This window comes from Ambystoma mexicanum, chromosome 11 (assembly GCF_040938575.1).
Source record: "Ambystoma mexicanum isolate Mex_15411 chromosome 11, UKY_AmexF1_1, whole genome shotgun sequence".
Classification (NCBI taxonomy): domain Eukaryota; kingdom Metazoa; phylum Chordata; class Amphibia; order Caudata; family Ambystomatidae; genus Ambystoma; species Ambystoma mexicanum.
In genome coordinates, this window is record NC_090934.1 from 262,472,506 (window position 1) to 262,493,648 (window position 21,143).

The following is a 21,143-nucleotide window of genomic DNA, read 5'->3' on the forward strand; positions in this document are numbered from 1 at the left end:
ATTTGTCATAGATCGGATCCGCATATAATGTCGAGAAGTGTGAGATCCATTCTTTTTCGGTGACGCCGTTGATCTGAGCGTCACCCTGTAAGTTGATTTTGGGATTATTCAGCATTGGCCACATCTGTGCCGCATTTTTGTTCCTCACTGCACCGAGCCAAGAGACACTGTCATGATGAAACTGTAGGGATTTCCTCTGTTTAAGCCAGTTTTTATAGCGGCATTTGGCAGTCTTTAATAGCTGATAACAAAATGGACCATGTTGAGCAATAATCTGTTTCTTAATGTTCCTATATTCAGCTTTTAATTTCTTGATTACAGGATCAAAAGTATGTGAATGATAAATACGATTATGGCGTAAGATTGTGATGTTTTGTCTGTGGGGCTTTAACAGATCATTGTAAATTACCCCATTGGTATGCCAATCCTTTGCTTCTAGAGTGAACATGAATGAATGTAATTTCTGCGAGGTCCATCTGAGGCGATTTCGTGCCGTGTTAATAGATGCTACGTCACGATGGACCTGGCGATGGGATTCATGTTCGAATATCCATGCAAATTTCACAATTAAAAGACAATGATCACTATTAGGATGTGGACAAATGGTGAGCTCTTGCGCTCTTTGAAACAGAAAAGAGTTCGTATATATGTAATCTAGAGTGCTCGTGGTTGAACCTCGATGCCAGGTGTAGTGAGATTGAGTGTCACCCTTTATGGACCCATTTAATCTATGTAGGTTCCTTTCAGACATCAGAGTTGTCCATTTTAAGGCCACTGAAGGTGTTAGTAAATCTCGACAATCTAGGTTAAGGTCCCCCGCAACAATAATGTGAGATACAGATTTTCTAGTTAATATGAGGTTAAGCATTTTATTCATACCTTCAAAAAAGACCTCATCATCCATCATGGACGGATTACGATAAACATTTATGAGTGCTAATTCTTGAGAATGATCCCAGATGAGGACCAACTGAATCTGGACATCAACTGAGGCCCACGGGGCAATGCAAAAACCACTGGCATGATGTACCCCCACTAATAAGCCTGATGAAGGACGGCCTTTGCTAGACTTGGCAGGAAGAAGGGAGATTTCATAGCCATCCCAAACAGGACAGGCGGTTAGCCAGGTTTCTTGTAAGGCAATTAGATGATACTTGACAGAAAATTGTGCAAAAGTGAAAGGTAAGTGAGAGTGTCCTCTTGTGTTCCAACTCAGAAAATAAGCGACCTCTGTCACTTCTGACATTGATGGTTACAGATGGTAAATATCATTGTTCTGTACATTACCCAAAGGACGTTGAGCTCCACTGTATATATTGGGTTTATGCCTAAGCTGTTGAATAGGCAAGCGCTCCTTAGCTGGATCTTCTGCAAGGAGAAAACCCATACTGAATAATGACATTTTACATTGCCAGATGGCATCATGAACTAGACCAGATGGTATCCATAGCCTCACAATTGAATTTGTTAAATCAGAAACAAATTCAATTTGGTCAATATCATGTGATGCCACCCTTTTCAAATCCTCAATATCTCTAAAAATGTTGAGAACGCTATTGCGATTTAAATCATAGCTGGGAAAATTTCCCTCTCTACATTTGAGAATGAGTGTGAAAAAGGAAGCACGCCGTGTATGTAAATGACGTGATATTATCTGACTCGAATTTTTCTCTGGAGCCCACTGTAAGCGGGGCATATCAGGATGATTAGACTCTTGATTTCCATGAACACATACACTGGTAGGGTGTTGACTTATAGAAGGCTGCAATGGTTGTTGAGTTTCAGCAGCTACTGTCGATGACCTCAAAGCATTTTGTGCTTGAGCTAAACTATTGGCCAGATAGGCATCTATTTGTTGTTTGAGAGTATGCAACTGTAAAGAAGGAACCAGATCAACTGGGGGAACTGGCATTTTGGCTTTCTTTTGGTGGTCGAAATCAGTAATATTAGAGTCCATGTTCATCAGTGGCCCATTAGTAATAGAGGAGCTTAAGGAATCTCTATGAAAAGGTATGGTGGTCTGACCTGGCTCTCTTGTGTTTGGGAGACCTTTGGACATAAAAAGTCTATGGTGTGCTTCATATTGTGCTTTTAGTGTCACCAGTTGTCTGTCAGCCTCTATATTCCGGTCTATGGCAGATATTAATTGGGACAAAGGAGATAGAATACCTTTCGTCGCGATTAAAGATGGCTGTTTAAAAAGTTCCGTGGTGGTCAACAAATGTTCTTCTGACAGCTTGGCCGGTATTGGAAGTGATGACTTGAGAATCTTGTTTGCTACAAACGGTATCTCCTTCTGTTGGTGTGTCATTGGCCTATTCTGTCCAAAGTTCAAAGGGTACTCCTGAACAGCCTTCTTCGATGGATGAAAGTCTAAGGGGGCACTCCCCGAGGTCGGCACGTTTGCAAAGGTGAAAGGCAAAACGTGGGGTTGCTCACTCTGCTGGGGTTTCATTGACCGGCTCTCGCCATCTCTCCCCGGAGCTGGTGCGTTCTTAGTGGTGTATGTCAGAACATGGGGGGGCACTGGGGGTACAATTTCCCTTTGTTGATGCGCTGTCGACTTGCCCAAGGCTTTAAAAAAGGAATTCAATGTTTTTTTGGTTTGTTTCAGACCAACCATGTTTTTGGTCTTTTTTAGTGCCAAGGTTTTTTTTGGCATGACCTTTGGGTTCCGAACGTTCAAGGCGTCCAGATGACTGCGGCCCTGACCATTTTTTCTAATATCAGATCTTGTCAGAGCTGGACTGGGTATTTTGTTATCTGATGGAATCTGGCTTTGTATCTGTGCAGAACACTTTTGAGGTGCTGATGTTATGTCATAAGAAGCCTCACATGGGCAAATGATACCAGGAATCAAAGGAAGGGCACAAAATCCAGCAATGGGTGCATTAGCAGTATGGACAGATTTGGCTACTGGTGACAAAGATGTTAATGGATCCTCGCGGTATCGGTCATACTTTGTTTACTTGGCGAGGAGATGTTTTTGGCAGCAACAGAGACATAATGAACCGACAACCATCTCATTAAATCATCAAACTGTTTAGATTGATAAGAGACCTTTGTATCTAGAGATTCAAATAGCTTACACAAGCTCATGAGGGTGGTATTGATAGCAGACATGACTGGTTGTGTCATAACCATATCATGTGATCGTATATCTGTCGTTACTTCTTTTAAAGCTCTTGGGGTCGGTAAAACAAAAGAAGGTAACAAAGATTGAGGGGAATGGGAACGAAACCGATCATTTTTAAGAGACATGGTTCCTAATGGATTAGCAGGTGGGTAGATCGACATGCTCCCATCCATGATAGACTCATTGTGTGTTGATTCCGTCAATGGATTGGAGCGATCTTGTAGTAAGGGTGGAAAGGGAATTGGTGAAATGCCAATATGGGATGAGGAAAGGCGTGAAACATTTCGCGTCGAGGCCAACATGGTGATATCTGATAATGGACAAGGATTATTAGTTACACTAGGAGTTTTAAAATGGCTTGAAGGTTCCGTATGTTGCCTCTGTGATCCAATACCAGAGGTTCTCAAGTTCGATGTTGACATGGCAGAAATCGAAACTATGGGGTCATGCACATTGTGTTCAAATGAAAAAATAGGCTTGACTTGAAATAATTTCCCCGAATCAATGGCGGAGTGTGCCGAGTAAAAAGGTGAGGACCAGGATCCATTTCCACGACCATACAGGAAGTAGAGCAGGTTTTAGGTAAAAATTGCGGACCAGGATCTGTTTCCACGACCATACAGGAAGTAGAACAGGTTTTAGGTAAAAGATAAATATCGGTACTGTGAGGGGGCATATTTGATGTAAGGCGGTAGGACATTTTTTTTTTTCTTTCCTCTTAACCACTCCGCGCTGTGCGTAATATAATAATGATAGTCAAATAACCCACCTCTTCTTGTTTAACCTGGGAGAAGGAGAACCTATCGTGGTGGACCCCCACAGGGAAAAGGATTTCGCCCCGCCGCTCCGCGCACCGCAAACAGCACTCGCTGTACTCGCCGTGTGCGCGGCGCCTGTGCGCGGAAGGCGAGGTGGTTATGGATGATGGGAAGGGCGGAGTTAGTAAGGGGGCGGCCTCACAAACAGGAAAGGACCTTTAAAAGTAAAACAAACAAAGAGCATAATAAACACTTGCGTCCAACGTTGTAATCAAGAAAAGGGAGGGAACATAGATTATGACGTGTCACAATAGAACCACCCTTTTTCCCTTTGAAACACTGGGAAACTCCTAAGAGTGTACACGAGTCACAATAGAACCACCCTTTTTCCGTTTGGGACACAGGCAGCTCCTGGGAGTGCACACGCAAGCACTGCCCCTCCCCTGGATATGTATGGTGAGCCCCCAAGAACACAGTCACCTTGGTCAGGCACACTAGGTGCAACTGTAAAAGACGTCCTCCAGGCAGAAAAAAGATCCGCGTTCACTGCAGCGCAGACGAGCGCAGGCAATCCACACGCAGTCTCACTCCGACAGCGCAGGCGATCCAAGCAAAGTCTTCCTCCAGCAAACAGCACTCGCTGTACTCGACGTGTGCGCGGCGCCTGTGCGCGGAAGGCGAGGTAGTTATGGATGATGGGAAGGGCGGAGTTAGTAGGGGGCGGCCTCACAAACAGGAAAGGACCTTGGTCAGGCACACTAGGTGCAACTGTAAAAGACGTCCTCCAGGCAGAAAAAAGATCCACGTTCACTGCAGCGCAGACGAGCGCAGGCAATCCACACGCAGTCTCCCTCCGACAGCGCAGGCGATCCAAGCGAAGTCTTCCTCCAGCAAACAGCACTCGCTGTACTCGACGGGGTCCGACAGTTCAAAGGTCCAGAAGAAGATGCCGAAACATCCAAGACAAGGACTGTCCCCATTATGTACTAATACCAAGTGACTTCCAACAAGATATGGTCAGGTGGCCCACACATTAACTGTGAAATGTAAAGACTTGGTCACTCTGACCCGCAATATTTTCCTTCCTAGACTGAACAAACTAGAAATATAGGTCCACACAAACTAGTAGAAGTAAGTGATACTACTCAAAGTATAGACACACGGACCAAATCACACGCTAAGGGTCACTAATATCTGCATGTGATGTTTTAGTTCTCTATTCATGTTTATTGCACATATTTAAAACACCCACAAGTGAATGCCTATTTGTTTAATTGTTGCCCTAGGTGCATTGTATAGTTTAGGAGTTTATCCTTGCTCCTATTGGTTTTATGATTGTATAGAAGAACAAGAGACTCTTTTATGTTCTCCTTCAATATGCTTGTTGTTTGTTGTTGTTTATTGTCACTGTTAGGCAAGATTTGGAGCCGTACCCTTTGGGTGCACTACAACAACCATGGCCTCCTGGCAATAGAAACCCAACCTGAGGTATAAGTCTGAACTACACAGGTGGGTAGTGTGGCTGAGCAGCCAGGCTTATCTCAAGAGGGGTCAATGTGAGTAGTAGGGTGGTTACACAGAGATTCACAGTGACAAGTATCCAAATAAACACTTACACTCAAGGTTTCTTGATTAAACAATTATTAATGTATTTAACAGTCAGTTTGAATGAGCCTTCTTCAGAAGGGGCAATATAATAGTAACACGCAAATGCACTCCAAAATACAAACTTAGGTATTTGCTGATTTAGAGAAACTATTTGGGATGGCACACAGACACTTCGTACACTCTCAGGTGACTTAAATAGCTAGGACACTGTGGACATTAATATATCACTGTTTATTTTGGAGCAATACTTAGAATCATGTCAAAGAAGAGGGTTATTCGAATAAAACAAGAGATCACACAAATATTCTGAAGCAGATAAGTACTTTGGGAAACCCCCAATACAAAGTAAGTTAATCCTTTCCTGGAAGGTAGGCAGAACACACAATCAGAGGGAAGAAGAGTCATTCAGGGAGCCAGGCCAGGCCAAAGTCAATTGGGCAAAAGTCTAGGTGAGCTGAAACACTTCTTGCAGGGAAGTAATCTTCTTGCATAATGTTTTAGAAGTCTTTGTAGAAAAAGTAGAATCAATGTAGGGCCACAAGCTAGTTAGGTTTGTGAGGTGAAGAAGCTGTGAGCCACTCTACAAAAGCAACCCAGTCAAGTCTCAACTGACAAACAAGTAAGGCTACACGACAAGAGGTAAGTTCTCTTAGACTGTACAGTACCTTTGGTTAGAAGAAATGGTCCCAGCTGGCTTCTGTTCCTGTGTGACTCTGCAGATCCTTTTGTTCCTGTGCCTCAGTCTTCGGGACAAGAGGGAGGACTTCTGGGGACTCCTGCAACACAACAGGACGGTTGGTGACAGAAAAGGACAAACTTCTATTTAGCGGCACTTTGCAGTTTCAGCTCCTCGAGTCTGAGCAAATGGTACCACTGCGGTCTCACGGATACCACTCTGGACTTTCCTCGCATCTGGGGTCCAGAACTCTGTTGAGGTGGCTCAGGCTTGGTCAGTCCTGCTTCAAGGGAGTCCGGGGGGATCTTCCTTCAGCGTGGGTCTGTCTTTAAAGTGATGCACTCCAATCTGATGTTCCTCTTCCTGGCACTTCGGTTCCTGCAGCAGCAAGGAAGTACGTCCAGCTCCGAGAGGATGTCCAGACGAGTTCACTTGGTCCCACCAACTCAAGGGGAGAAGTCGTCCTTGCAGGGCTTCTCTAGTCGAAACGAATTCGGAGCTTCAGCACAGCAGCAGGGCTTCACCGGGCAAACCAACGGTCCATGAGTTGGTGGTCAGTCATTTTTTCGAAAAACAAAATGTCGAATGACAATTTTTTCGAAAAAAATGTGGGGAAAAAAAGTCGAATTCCCTTTTTTTTAATTATATATTTATTTTGGGGTCCGGGAGTAAAAAAAAATGGGTAAAACAAAAAAAAGGGGGGGTTGGGGTTAACCCCCCATTTCGAATAAAAAACGTATTAAAAAGAATTCGAAGAAATGACTATAAACCCCATGAGTTGCAGCAGGCATCTCTTCCAAGTTCTTCGGATTCCTTTGTCCAGTGATCGACTCTGCCTTCCAAGCCAAAAAGCCTCGCCTTTTATGCAGGTTTCGCCCATTCATTCCAGCCTAGCTGTCAATCACACAGCAGGGTGGCTGTCCTTGCCGGATAGCCAGCCGGCCAATCACCTTTGGGTGCATTGCTGTAACCAAGGGATTAAGCACAGGGAGTTTTTTGCCCCTCCCTGACTTCCTGCCCCTGTCAGACATATTGGAGCCAGAGGCAGGCTTCACTTGTTAATCCCGCCAATGACAAAACAAACAAAGGGACCAAATCTGGTTTGGCGCGCAGAGTAAATTTCAAAAAGGACCTTTCCAGCGAAAAAGGAAGACCGGGGTCATTTTGGCAAAATGGGCACCCATGGGTGCTTTTCCAAGGCTGCAATTGCAACCCGCGGTAAAAACACACAATGGTAGTAAAAAGTAAACCACTGCCACCAGCCATTAATTGTTGAAAGGGTAACATAATAATGCTACATGAGAAACTAGACAAAGGGGATACTAAGTAACCCCTCCAGCACCCTATTGTAAGATAGTGTGTGCTGGGCCTAGAAAGTTACAAATGTGATTGAAGGCAATTTCACTTCACGACTTTTGGAAGCAGCAGTTTATCCAAGAGAAGATAAGAACTTTTGGGAAATATAAGAGACTTCCCTGTGCCCCTGCACTGAAGGAGCTCTGTGACACAATGTAAAGATGATGCCTATGGAGTTTGTCAGACTCCATAACCAAAAAGAAACGGTCCAAATCACAGTAAAATGCATGAGAGAGTGGGGAAAAAGGGTCTCGCTCTAGCCATGTTAAAAATCAAAAAGTCATAGAGTCCAGCAAAAGCGCTGAGGGTCTCTAAGGTAGAGAGTAGTTAGCACATTTCTGAGAATTCTCCCCAACAGCCAGTATATGTAAAGAAAAACTGAGGGCAAAATGATGTCTCAGTGGTAAAAAAGAAATAACAGTGAAATAATATTGAATAATGAGATTGGTAAAGGCAGGAAAATAATAAACACCCCTAACATTTGTTTTGATAAAAGCTGAAGTGAGTATGCTTTTTGTTGGTGAGTTGAAAATCAGGAGACATTCACTGTCAGTACTGTAACTAAAAGCATGGCTCGTGCACAATTAATTGGTCTATTAAGACACCCCTTTTTGTCATATAATATTTGCCAACCCCAAGTCCTAATATAGGGGGTGTTCTCCCTCCAGTTACAATGGACCAGGTACAGGCCTAAGGTTCTGCACGTCTTGTACTAGAGAGGATAGGACAGATGACCAACTTTTCCTTGGTTGTGCTGGTGCTCGTGCTGGCAGAGCTTGTGACCAAGCAGACTCTGTCCAGGTTGATCATTCGCTACATCTCAGAATGCTATGATCTGGCTTGGAAGGATGTGCATCAGGGTCGGTCTTGGAGCTCAATCGCACAGAGAGTGGTTCCCCCCCACTGCCCTGCAGAGGGGAGTCCCGGTCCTTGACATTAGCAAGGCGGCAACATGGTTATTTTTGCACATGTTCGCTAAGCATTACCGCTTGGATTGCCTTATATGATATGATATGATATGGCATTTGTAACGCGCCTATACACAAGTGTTTCAAGGCGCGACGAGGCAGGGAGGGGGGAACAAGGGGAAGACAGACAGCGATCCTACTAGGCCAGGTGTCATTCAGACCGCGCAAGTGCAGGGGTAGGGGAAAGGGAAAAAGTGCAAGGGGAAGGGGGAGGGGGGGAGTGCAGACAAGTGCTGAGGGGGGGGGGGGTGAAGTGATACAGAGACAGTCCCGCAGTGCAGGGGTTTCCAGGGAGGCAGTGCAAGTGAAGAGTGACTGGGCCCAGGACCGAGGTCGGTGAGAGTGGCCCAGTTGCAGAATCAGTGCAGTTTTGGTGAAGAATTTAGCAGGGGTGAGGGAGAGAGAAAGCAGAAGTGAAGAGGAAGGTTTTGAGGTGCTTCCGGAACCGGGGATGGTTCTCCCCGGTTCGGGCCTTGCGTGCCAGGATGTCCATTTTGGTGCGGCAGTCCTCCCAGAGTTTTCTGGTTTAGGTGGTGTCCTTGCTTCCTTCTTCCGCCAGATGTATGACTGCTTTGGGAGTCTATCATAGATGAGGTATTTGTGGCGGAAAATAATCCATTAGAAGAACAAATTTACTTCTCTGTAATCTTCTTTCTGATAGATGTTCCTGCCACGGATTCCTCATCGCCCTCCCTACCTGCCCCTTTTGCTGGAAGCTAGCAAACCATTGGTTCCTCAGTCCCTCGGCTTCAGAGTGCTAGGGGAAAAGGTGGAACTGAGGTCATGGGGTGTGGCGCAGCTATATATACTGGCCCTGCCATGTCCGCTGCAGGGCGCGTAGAGGCGTCGGGCGAACCGTGCTGCACCCCCTGGCGGCTTCAAAGTTTCAGACGAACCTCTGCATTGGGGATAGTGATATCATAGATGAGTCTGTGGCGGGATCATCCATCAGAAAGAACATTACTGATAGGCAAGTAATATGTTCTTACTGGTAGTTTAGTCAGAAGAATGTCTGGTGTCCCCTCTCAACCTTTCAAAGAAGGAGTCTGATCTGCTTTCAAAAAAGGAACCCCATTCATTAAATGTTGAGAATAATCTCTTATAATGGCCATGTGGTTTCTGTCTTTATCCTGCTTTTTGGGCTCTTCTTAAATACTACCTCTCTTCTGATTGGGCCCCCCTCAGGCTGGGTCACCACTCTGTTGTCACACATTCTAGCTTTACAATCCCAAATCTCCCTGGCTGTTGCTGGGGCAATCCAGTGGCATGCAACAAGGAAACCATATTAAAGGTTGGAAACCTCCTAGGTTAGCACATTAAAAGAGACCAACCTCTCCATCGCGTCAAACACAGCAAATAGGTAAGTTTTCCATTTCTCAAATATAACAGCACACGTTTAGTAATGTCCTATGGTTCTGCAACACATTTTGAACAAGTCCTCAGTGATTTAGAAATGTAACTTGGTTTATACCTGCAATTATAGTTCAAAGTCGCTTGAATCTTTGACTCAACTGCCTTTACCACCAACAGTTACGTTTTCCTGTCACACTCTGGCCATAGCATCCAGTCACGATCAGCTTTTCTATTTAAACTAAATGAACTTGTTTTGATTTTTAGTATCTAGAAATGTATTGTGAATGGTTAACTAATTGTGTCCGATCATTCCCCCATCTCCTCTTCCTGGGTGCTACTTCCCATTATATCTCCTCCACCTTCCCCTGTGCTTCAAAGCAGTTACTGCAGCACTACAATAAATAGAAAAGATATGCTGTCTTAAACGTGGAGAAGTAGACTGGTGGATGAGTCATAATGGCTGGGGTTCGAGTACATATATTTCTTCATATGCCCGCCCATGTTTTTCAAAAACAAATGCTGCTGTGCAACCCTGCAGTCCCGTCTACCCTGCTACCTGTATGAAAAAGGCCTTCAGGAGTCAATGGCACATTTCATTTTTGAAGTATTTGTCTATATACTTTATCCACGATTTCTTGATGTGAATCATTACTGGCTTGATAGTGGCTAAAATGAATCCTATGACCCACACGTTTGTGAATGTTGCATACTAGGGAAGCTTTGGCAGGGATATGGATTTATAAATGGCAACTGTGGTTGGGGATGGAAAGATAGTGAAGTTTCATTACTCGGGAAGCACTTGCAGAGTATTGGTATTGTATACTGTTCCTCTTATCCTCCTATAAAAAGGGTCATACTGCCTTTTCTTACTGGGACCACTAGCGTAATATCACCAAGTGCCATGCTTTCTTAGAAGTAAACATTCTTGGGCTACCTCATTGTTACTGATATGAGGAAATAATTGCAGAGTGTCGCGTTTAAAGACAACTTCATTGGTAAAAATTGTAGTCTGTTCAGTTTTCTTATTTTTCTACCAACCGCTTGTTTTTCGCAATAGGTGCTGTTTAGAATGTTTTTTTCTTAGTTCTGCACAACACCCAATAAAAATCCATCCATAAGCCTGTAATGCAGAATGCATTAAAAAGCAAAAGCATTGCAGGATTCTTTATTGGATGCATTTTAGAAATCACATTAAACGCTTCAGTTATGTTCTACCTAACATCAGTTATTCTATACTTAGTCCATCTAGTAACGGATTAATCTCCTTCAGACACACCAAAAGAGCATTGCTTTTCTTATTTCGTTTTCTACACACTAAGAACAAAAAGTTAACATTTGGTCATTTCTTCAGCTAAACTTGTGCCCTGCAAAGTTGAGTTCAGATCCCTGGAAGAGGATGATGGTGTGGAACTGGTGATGGTTAAGGTCACAGAATCAAAACGTGTGGAGCATGACCCTGAGCAGCTAGGTAAAGCTGTGCTTTGTGGCTTTGGCAACTGATGACCCCTGCTGTCCTGTTCTGCAAGGCTACTTTCTGCATTATTCGGCTTTCTTAATGCTTCCATCCAGATCTTTTGCCTTTTATTTGCTCTTTTCTTTTTTAAGCTTACTTCTTTTTGTTTGGTTAGTTTGTGTTCGAGAAGTTTTATTTTTTTAAACACTGTATTCATTTTTAACACATGCAGTGCCATGGCAACGTTCACTAATGTTACATAACAAACACATTCAGTGCTTATACAGTGTCCACCCGGAGCATGAGAAGAATGAACGACCATATACCAGCATAACAAAACAAAACAGTACCCTTCCATTCAGAGCCCACCCCAAAACAAATTAAGCATGTACATCACGAGTGGTGCCACTTCGTCACAATAGCATACGAGGCCCGGCGGGAAGTTCCAGCCCGTACCTGATCAAACCAACTGGGGCGTTCCATCTGAGTCGAACAGTGTCTGTACCAATGCATTCCAATATGCAACATCCACGCTATTCTCTCTCGAACCCCTATGCACAGCCCAGTGCCATACTGCAGTCTCTGCCAATGACCCCCTCCGGAGACCCCCCCCAAGATGCATCCACACTTGGGACCCCTGCCGGTTTCCAAGCCATTGCAATTCTACGCTTTCTACGCTTTGCCAGTACACAAGTTTGGTCCTTGATTTTGGCAAGATGCATGACACCGCGTTTGCGTGGACATAGTCCTAACTAGCAGGCCTCAGGAGGCATGTCTATTCCACCCCTGAGTACCCTGGTCGCCACCTCCAGCCAGAACCCCTGTGTTAACGGACAGGACTAAAACATATGAGTGATATCGGCCTCCATATGTGCACACCTGGGGCAGCCCTGATCTGCTGTGCCGTAAAACAGGGAAATCATCTGAGGGATCCTGTACGTCCTATGCGTGATGTATAATTGAATTGGGTGCCCATTCAGTGTCTGCTAATTCCCGATCTAAATCTACTTCCCACTTTGCCCTTACTCCCAGATCAGACTTACAATGGGCGTTGAGAAGCAGCTCATAGTCTGGATACCACGTGGCCACCCTCTGACAGATTGTACATAGCTGCCAGAACAGTGTCGACCCTCCATGCTGTGTTGAGGCTCAGGCCATTTACTCGCTAGGATCCGTACCAATCATGTGTGCATTAAGAATTGGCACTTAGGTAAGCTAAACGGTTCCACCAATGCGTCAAACCCTACCTGCCTACCTGTCACGGGATGACACCCTGTAAAGAGAGGCACAGGACACCCAGGAAGGGTTTCGGGTGGTTGTGCCGAAGTAAGGTGGACAGATAAGTACACACACAGCTGAAAGTAATGAGAACGAAGAGTAGTCAAGTGTAGCAAGGAATAAGGTACAACAGAATGGATTCCCTCTAGGGGTGTATGCAGATCTAGGAAAAGAGTATTCCACGGACCTTAGGAAAAACTCTAGCCTTCTGCACAGTTTGCTATAACAGAGGCCCACGCTGTTTGCTCATGCCCTGGAACTACAGCTATGGGTGTCTGTAACGTAGAAACGAGATAAGGGAAGGGGCAGAGGTTTCCTGATGGAAACCAACAGACAAGCTCTGTACAAAAGGGTCTACAAACAGTACAAGAGAAGATACTTCGACAAATCCAGGAAAAGGAAGTAGATAGCAAACTAGCAGAAGGAAATGAAGAGAAAGTTGAATAACAGGATTGGATAGCATAGGACGGTATGGAACAAGGTTGAGAGCTCAGAGGAGCAGGAAAGCAATGAGCAAGCCCACAGGAGCAGGGCTGTAAGGTAGGGAGCCCAGAGGGAAAGGGCTTAGGGCAGCGGAGTAAAGCAGGCTGCACAGCACGGAGCCCAGAAGGGCCGGGCAGCAAGGAGTGAGCCCTGGGGGGCAGGGCCGCTGACCGTAGAAGGCTGCAGAGGACTGTAGAGGGCTGCTAGGCTGAGAACCCAGCGGACAAAGGCTGTAGATAGCAAGCAGTAGAGCGTGATCGGCTGCAAGGTAGGAAGGCCCGAGTACAAGGGCTGGTGGCAGCGGAGAGAACCGGGTTGCGCGGCAAGGAGCCAGAAGGACCGGCAGCAAGGAGTAAGCCCAGAGGAGCAGGGCCGCTGACTGTAGAAGGCTGCAGAGGACTGTAAGCTGCAAGGTTGGAAGCCCAGAGGACAAGGGCTGTAGGCAGCCGGAGTGAGGCAGGCTGCAGAGCAGGGAGCCGGAGTGAGGCAGGCTGCAGGGCAGGAGCCTGGAAGACCAGGGCGGAAGGTAGCAGCTGAGCGTGATCGGCTGCAAGGCAGAAACCCAGAAAAGGCAAAGGCGGAGGCTGGAAGGCAGCAGAGCGTGATCAGCTGTAATGTAGAGAGCACGGCAGGGCACTGGATCCAAAGCCGGAGTAAGGCGGAACCGCATACAAGATCCGTAGCTCGAAGCAAAAAGGTGCCGGAAGGACTCTTAATGCAAGAGAGTGAGCTCCTGCAGGCAGCAGCTTTTATACCGCCCAGCCCAGCACAGAGGAAGGCTAATTGGTCGCACCTGGATCAGCACACCTGCAGACAATCGGCCACCTCCCTCTCTGTTCCTGAGCTGGTGGAAGCAGAGGAGATCCCTAGGGCTTTTGGGGATTGTAGTTCCGAAGATGACGAATAGGAATGGCCATCAATAGATGGTTATAGCCAAGTGCATTGTGGTAAGTGTAGTTTGTTGGGAAAAATAGAAAAGCACCAAAATCTCGCAAATGGAAAATAAAGTCCATATTGATCGTAAATGTATGCGCCCATGGCGCAGGCATGACACTACCCTCCAGAAACACATTGCATTGCCCGCGGTGGCCACTCCATTTATCTTTCAGTGCTTCCTGATACACCGCCAGCACCGTGACCAGAGGTATGTCAGGAGAGTATGGTCCGCCACACCGAGTAACTTCCTGGGCCTGCACCACCGCATCCTTCCCAAGGACAGTAGGTTCAGGACCATGGCAAGTAGGGCACCTGGCACCCACAACACTACCTTCAGATGGAATCAGTGGACAGAGGGTTTCAAGAGCATTGCATCCAATGACTTCTCATCGGACAACAACCCCATCACGAATTGCAGTCGCTGGGCAAGGTAGTACAACTCCAAATGAGGTTTCCGAATTCCCCCGTCTTCATAAGATCTCTGAAGGGTACTCAAGGCTTTCTGATTTCTGCCACCTCCCCACAGAACTCTCCAGACGACGGAGTTCAAGTCACAGAAATACATCATAGGTATTACAAAAGGGACATTCACAAAAAGGTATAGGAGGCGGGGAGGACCACTTCTTTCAGCAGAGCTTCTCTACCCGTCATTGACTGGGGGAGTCTCAGCCAGAAGTCTATAGACTTCACTATCCGTCCAAAAACTGCCATCGTATTGTGTTTGTGCGAGGCCTTTGGTCATGTCTAGTATTAACCCCCAAGTATCTGATGGTGTCAACAGACCATCGCAACGCCAGGTAGGGACCTGCTTTGGGCCCAGCCCCCGCAAGCCTGCGAGAGGGGAAAAACAAGCTTTGTCTCGACTGACAGTAATGCCCGAAAGCACTGCCGCACATAGAGCAGCATGTCATCAGTGTACATTGATACTACATTCCCTGTTCAATCCAAAGGATGCCAGCCTCAGCATACTCAGTCCTCAGGAATGCTGCGATCGGTTCCATAGCAAGGATAAATAACATAGGAAACAATGGGCATTTCTGTTTAGTGCCGCTTTTCAGTTCCCAGCTCTCTGTGACCTGTTTCCCGGTCCTCACTCTGGCTGTATGTTTGGCATAAACCAATTCCACCCATCTCCAAAGCCTATTCCAAAACCAAAGTGTTGCGTGCAGCCAATCCTGCCTGATCGAGTCTAAAGTCTTAACTTTATCCAGTGAGGCCACCGTAAAAGGCTCGCCCGATGACGCAGTCCTGTCAGTAATATGGTATAACCTCTGCACATTTCAGGTAGTGCTCCTCCCCGGAACATAGCCCGTCTGGTCTGGGTGTATCAGGGCGCCAATCGCGGTCTTCAGCCTGTTTGCAAGAAGAGAATTGAGGATTTTACAGTCCTGATTGGCCGTAGACAACAGACTGTAAGTATCGCAGTCCAGCTCAGATTTATTGGGTTTTAGCACAGGCACAATAATAGATTCCCTGAGGCTCGGAAGGAGCAAGTCCACCTCCTAGGCCTCCAACAATGTTCCCAGAAGTCTGGACGCTAGCTCTGATTCAAATTCTTTATAGAATTTGCCCGGCAGCCCGTCCGCGGCAGGAACCTTACCCAAGAGCAATGACAAAATGGTGGAATGCAGCTCCTTTACAGTCAACCAGACATTTAAGACTGCAGCCGCCTCACTGTCTAGCTGGGGCAATGTTGTCTGGGAAAATGCTTCGTCATGGTCCCTATCACAGTTGCAGGCATCCGCCAAGTACAGGGAGCTATAGTATCTGAAAAAGATCTGGTTAATATCACTCTGAGCGCCCGCCAGATGGCACCACAGTCATTCTTTACGGCATGTATCATTACTGTGAGAGACCAGAGGTGGTCTCGCACACTAGTCCCCGGGGATCTGACATCCAGGTGGCCAGGACAATGGCCATCGCTTTTGTATCCAGTTGCTGGAGATGGACCAGTGCAGGAGTGGGCGAGAGGTGAGGGGTCTATGGGGAGTGGGACACCGGATGGTGAGACGCGGTAGTCCCTTCCTTGTAACACCTTTACCTCATCCTACCATATTTAGGAACTCTACCTCCCAGCCTCCTTTTTACAACACAAACACTTTCTCACGGACAGCCCGCTCTGAGAGAAAACAGACTAACACCAGAGCAGTATACCGGACATGCCCCAATACAATGGTCATGCAAGGTCAGGCAATTACTGACCATCAAACACACCTGACTTCCATTACAGTTCCCCACATGGATAAAAGGCGCAGCACGAGAGCACACTCTGAGCGATTCAAAGCACATGAGGAAACAGCAGTTTCGACGCGGCAGCTGAGCAAGAGAGTAAAGACTGCCAAACCGAAGGGGATCGCAAGGAGGGACATTCCCATGACCTTTTCGAAAAGGAACCGTTACTTTCCAGAGACTTAGAGAATAGAAAGCGTAAGACCAGGAAACCAGGCTGAACAATCCTGCATTGTGTGTCGGCGATACCTGGGACCCTCCTACATCAATAATCAAGGCAGGGAGAATCACCAGCCACCTTGGTACCATCCCTGGCTCCAAGAACAAAGCAGCTTCAGTGAAATCAACACAGCCAGTGAGTTGGGGAGACCGATACAAGACCAGTCTGTGTTGAAGCCAAGGTTGCAAGCAGCAACATTGTATGGCGAGCGCTGGAACGAACATTGTTAAAACGCGTGTGATAAGAGACGCAAGTGAAGTTAAACTGCTGATGAGTGATTGATCTTTAAAGCAAGCTACAATACTTTTGACAGAGTGGTCCGGCACCGTGTGGGTGCTCAATCGAAGGCTCTGTTAAGGAGAAGTGACACAATTATAAAAATTTGGTCCGAGCCCGGCAGAGGGAGACCAATTGAAGGGTTTGAGTTAAAGTGGGCCTGAGCCCTGTGGAGGAGGACCAGGGGTGAACAGTAGATCACCCGAGAAGTGGTATGAGTGAAAATCCTGAGACGAAAGGAACTTTAATGTTTTGTTGTGTTGCATCAGGCCCTTGAAATAAGAGACTTTGAATGAATGGCAAAGCAACTTTGGCACAGAAGGCACTGATGTTGAAGTCTTGACCTGCATCATCGTGCTAGAGAAGCCAGAGAGTGTGCAAAGCTTGAGTGTACCGCCTTTCCTCGTGCTGAAAAAGTGGGGAAGGGAAACCAACGGCTTGAATATCCCGACATATCATTACTTGAACACTTTTCTTTTACATAACATTGTTTCTCACACTATTTGTATTGAATCGGCAATAGATTTATTAGCATAGGCCCTTTTATTTTGACAGAGTCCACTAGGACTGCCTTGATGGTCGTAGCTTGCTCCCATCGTAAGATTTAGGATTTAGAATTGGCGTTTTTCAAACCCAATTCAAGTTCAATAAAAACCATTGAACTGTGAACACTTGTGTCTGTCTTACTGTTTGATACCATGCCTTACTTAAAGTACCTTCTTGTCTTCTTCACCACAGAGTCACTTAAGTATCCTCCCCTGCTTATCCCCACCCTCATGTAGTTTTTCAAAGTATTTTGCGTAGTCAAGCTTGCCCAATTAGCCATGCATTTCTGTTTCAGCTCCGTGAGGTCTGGAACAGCTGCCCCAATCTGCATATTTCTATATTCTAACACCTCAATTTCTGTCTTGGTCTCAGCGACAGCACACAGTAAATCCTTCCGCACACCCCCCATCTTCCCTATTGCAGCACCACTGGTCACAGTTTTAAAGGCGTCCCACAAAGTACTGGACCTATCTACACTGCCAGTATTATCCTCAAAATAGCCCACAATCGCCTCTTGTATGTATTCTCTAAAAGTCTCATCATGGGCTGTCAATCTCCATGTGGGGATTGGTGGTCTGTGGTGTTTTTTGCCACGTGATCAGGACTGGTGCATGGTCTGAGAGGACCCTGGCTTTAAATTCTGCTGCAGTAAATTCACCCAAATGTTAATTCCCAGTGAACACGTAATCAATGCAAGTGTGTACTGAATGGGGTGCAGAGTAGTGTGAATAACCACGGGTGTCGCCGTGGATGGACCTCCAGACATCTACCAACCAGAGGTGTTATAATGGCCAATTAAGAGTCTTCGCAGATGGGGCAGGCCTCCTATTTTTGGTGTCAGATCTGTCTAGGATGGGGTTAAGTGTGCCATTGAAGTCTGCCCCTCCCACCCCCAAATCCACAGGCCTACACGGTAGGAAGACAGCCTGGGTACAAAGAGTGGAAGAAGGCAGAGGCATTGTGGTTGGGCGCATAAGTACAAATAATGCATATTCCCGTTTTCTAGGTATCCGTGTACCAGCGCCATCCTACCCTCATCGCTTTTCGTGTGTAATACTTTGAAAGGCACCGATGGTCCTATCAATATGAGTACACCCCTGGCATAAGCTGAAAAAGTAGAACCGAAGGACATCCTCCACTTCCCCAGCAGTAAAATGAGTTTCTTGTAACAGAGCAACTTCAATCCCCAAAAAAGGTGAATAACACTAGGGGTGCGCCAGCAGCAGTAGTGATCAGTCCGCCAGATATAGCCTGCGGACTACACCATGTAGGCACCCAGGTCTTTTGCACCAAGCCAATCCGCTTGCACTGTTCGCTACATCATCATAGCAAGGATGCCTTTTACATTAAACGTAGCCGTGTTCATGTTCGGGCGCCCTGTCTCACCAGAAGCTGTGCGAATCCCTGCGCATCGATCCAGGCATTTGCCCCAGTCCTATCTTCAAAGAAATATGCCTTGCTGTTGTGCAGCACCTCATGTTTAGCTAGGTATATCAGCAAGTATTGCAGGTTTGCCCTGGACTGGCGCTCCTTAGTATGATTAAACATGGCTATTCTCTTTTTTACTTGCAGCGTGTAGTCGGGGGCAGGGTTGATGGAGAGTCACGAGGAGGCCCTTTTGATGATTCCTCCATCTCGGCCAAAAGCAAGAATCCTTTCCCGGTCTCTCTAGCTCAGGATGCGTGCCATCAGGGGCCGGGAGGGTGCAGCCTAGCAAGGGATCTATGTGCGCGTTCCACTGCAAAGGCCTGGGAGAGCGCACTCCCCACCTCCTCTAATATCAGAGTTTCAACATACCCCGTGAGGTTGTCTCTTTCCGCTCCCTCCGGTAGGCACAGAATTGAGATGTTGTTTCTCCTGGCCTTGCACTCTGAGTCTTCGGCACGATGCTCCAATGTCTTTGTTCGGTCCGACTGCTCCCGTATCTCTGATTACACACTCGTAACGTTTGTAGTGTTTTCGCGCACCTGCGTTTCTGCCGCATTAACTCTGTCGGACAATGTCCGCACGTCCTGTCTGAGCAGACCCACGTCTTCTATGACTGAATCGATCTTGTGTTCAAGTGCCGTTTCTATTGCGGCAATTGGGGCTAGGACCCTAGAGTCATCTAGTTGGGTCACCAAGGGAGGAGGCCCAGCATCAAGGCTGACATCCAGTCTGGGTGTTGCTGCTGTCCACATTCTTTTTTTTTTTTTTAATTTTTTTTTTTTAAATATTTATTTTAAACAGACAGGATAAACTGATACAAAACTTGATCAATCACGACATATGGTACAAAAGCAATACAGTTGGTTGCTCTTCCCTCCCCTCCCCCGGGTCTTAATGTTCCTCTTCCTGTCCCAGCTGAGAACTATCATCCCGTAAAGTTCTCCTGGCTAATTGGGGCTTGTATGTCAGAGCTGGATAATTCTGATCAAAGTCTAGGATCGGGCCCCAGATGTTCTCGAAGCGATGTAGGCGGCCTGCCCCGGCAGCCTTCACCTTCTCCGCGATTAAGATGTCCCAAATTTTAGTCCACCAAAAAGGCATTAGTGGTCCTTCTGCGGTTTTCTAAGTGCGAGCTATTACATTTCTGCCTGCCAGTAGGCATTGGGATAGTAGTTTGGCCATAGGGCCAGATCTAGGGTAGATCCCGGGGACCGGGGCTCCCAGGAGGATGGGTTCGGGCTCCAGGGGAAGTCGTACCTGAGTGATGTCTGCGATTGTTGCTAGGCATTGTTTCCAAAAGGTCTGGGCCCTCGGGCAGGACCACCACATATGAAAGAAAGACCCTACTTGGCCGCATTGCCTCCAACAGTTCGGGTTAAGTGTGGGGTTCATATGGTGTAGTCTTAGGGGAGGCTGTCCACATTCTTATGTGCAAATGCCTCCATCATGGTTGCTTAGGATGCCCTTTATTTTGTTTACTCGGCATGGGTTCAAAGATGAGAGTACCAGGCACAGCCACAACACCAGGGAGCCAGTGGTCACACAATGCCAGCAATTCTGTACCTCACATAATTCAACAACGGTACTGAAGGGTCTGCTTGGGGATCACAAACAAGACTCCCCATCATGGGTAGGGCCACCACTCAACCTCCGACCACAGTGCGGCTCGCAAGAGTATCCGCCACACTCGGAGTCAGCTCAGCACCTGGGCAGTATGATCGGAAGCGCACACACAGGCAGGACCCCAGTGCCCTTTGCTAGGAACAGTCAATGCCGTGTCAGCAGGAGGGAAACAGGCTAGGAGGGCCCCACGGGAAAGCCTTGCAAGGCAGATTATCCCAGGAACGCCGGGTGCTTGATGGCTATTGGCCGTCATATAAGGTACTCACGTGTAGATGATCTGAAGTCCATCCAGTACATAAGGTCCCCAGCACTCTCCTGCCAAAAAGAGAGGCTAATAGTGCTGTGGCAGGTGAACAACAGCAACTCATGTGCCCTCCAATGTGGGTGGGGGGCTGGGGTAAATCGCTGCTAGTGTTACGGTAGTCTACAAAATCAGTTCAATCTCCCATGGAGGCGGTGACCACTCGTTGTGCTTGTAAATTGAATGCCCCAGCCTGTGTGACAGGAGAGGCTGTCTGTCGTTCCTACTGCAGTCATTAATGTTGAAAGGAACCAGTACTGCATGCAAAGCCTCGTCCCTGACAACGCACCTCTCCTCAATATTCAGTCAGATGGGCCGTTGGGTCAGGTTCCAACTCCCCCAACTGAATTTGCAGATGTGCACATTGTCCGTGTATATCCGTAGCGCCACTAATAGGAATTCTTGGGCTTCAACGGTAAGATGATGCTTCCTGTGGTGGGTCCCCTCCAAGCAGTGCAGAAATATTTCTTCTTGTGCCAATATACCCTTACTCGGCCTCCCGTGCCGTCGCAGTG

At 46.8% G+C, this 21,143-nt stretch overlaps 1 protein-coding gene across 11 annotated transcripts in view; it reads left to right on the forward strand.

The window, feature by feature from the left end:
- Window positions 1-21,143, forward strand: part of EPB41 (erythrocyte membrane protein band 4.1) — a 2,030,480-nt gene that overhangs the window by 1,257,078 nt on the left and 752,259 nt on the right. For 8 of the 11 annotated variants that reach the window (XM_069622988.1, XM_069622989.1, XM_069622987.1 and 5 more), the window contains exon 12: window positions 11,207-11,323. The exons of the other annotated variants lie outside the window; for them this stretch is intronic. In XM_069622988.1, the coding sequence (XP_069479089.1) occupies window positions 11,207-11,323 (117 nt within the window). The remainder of the gene's footprint in view (window positions 1-11,206; window positions 11,324-21,143) is intronic. 11 annotated transcript variants of the gene reach the window in all.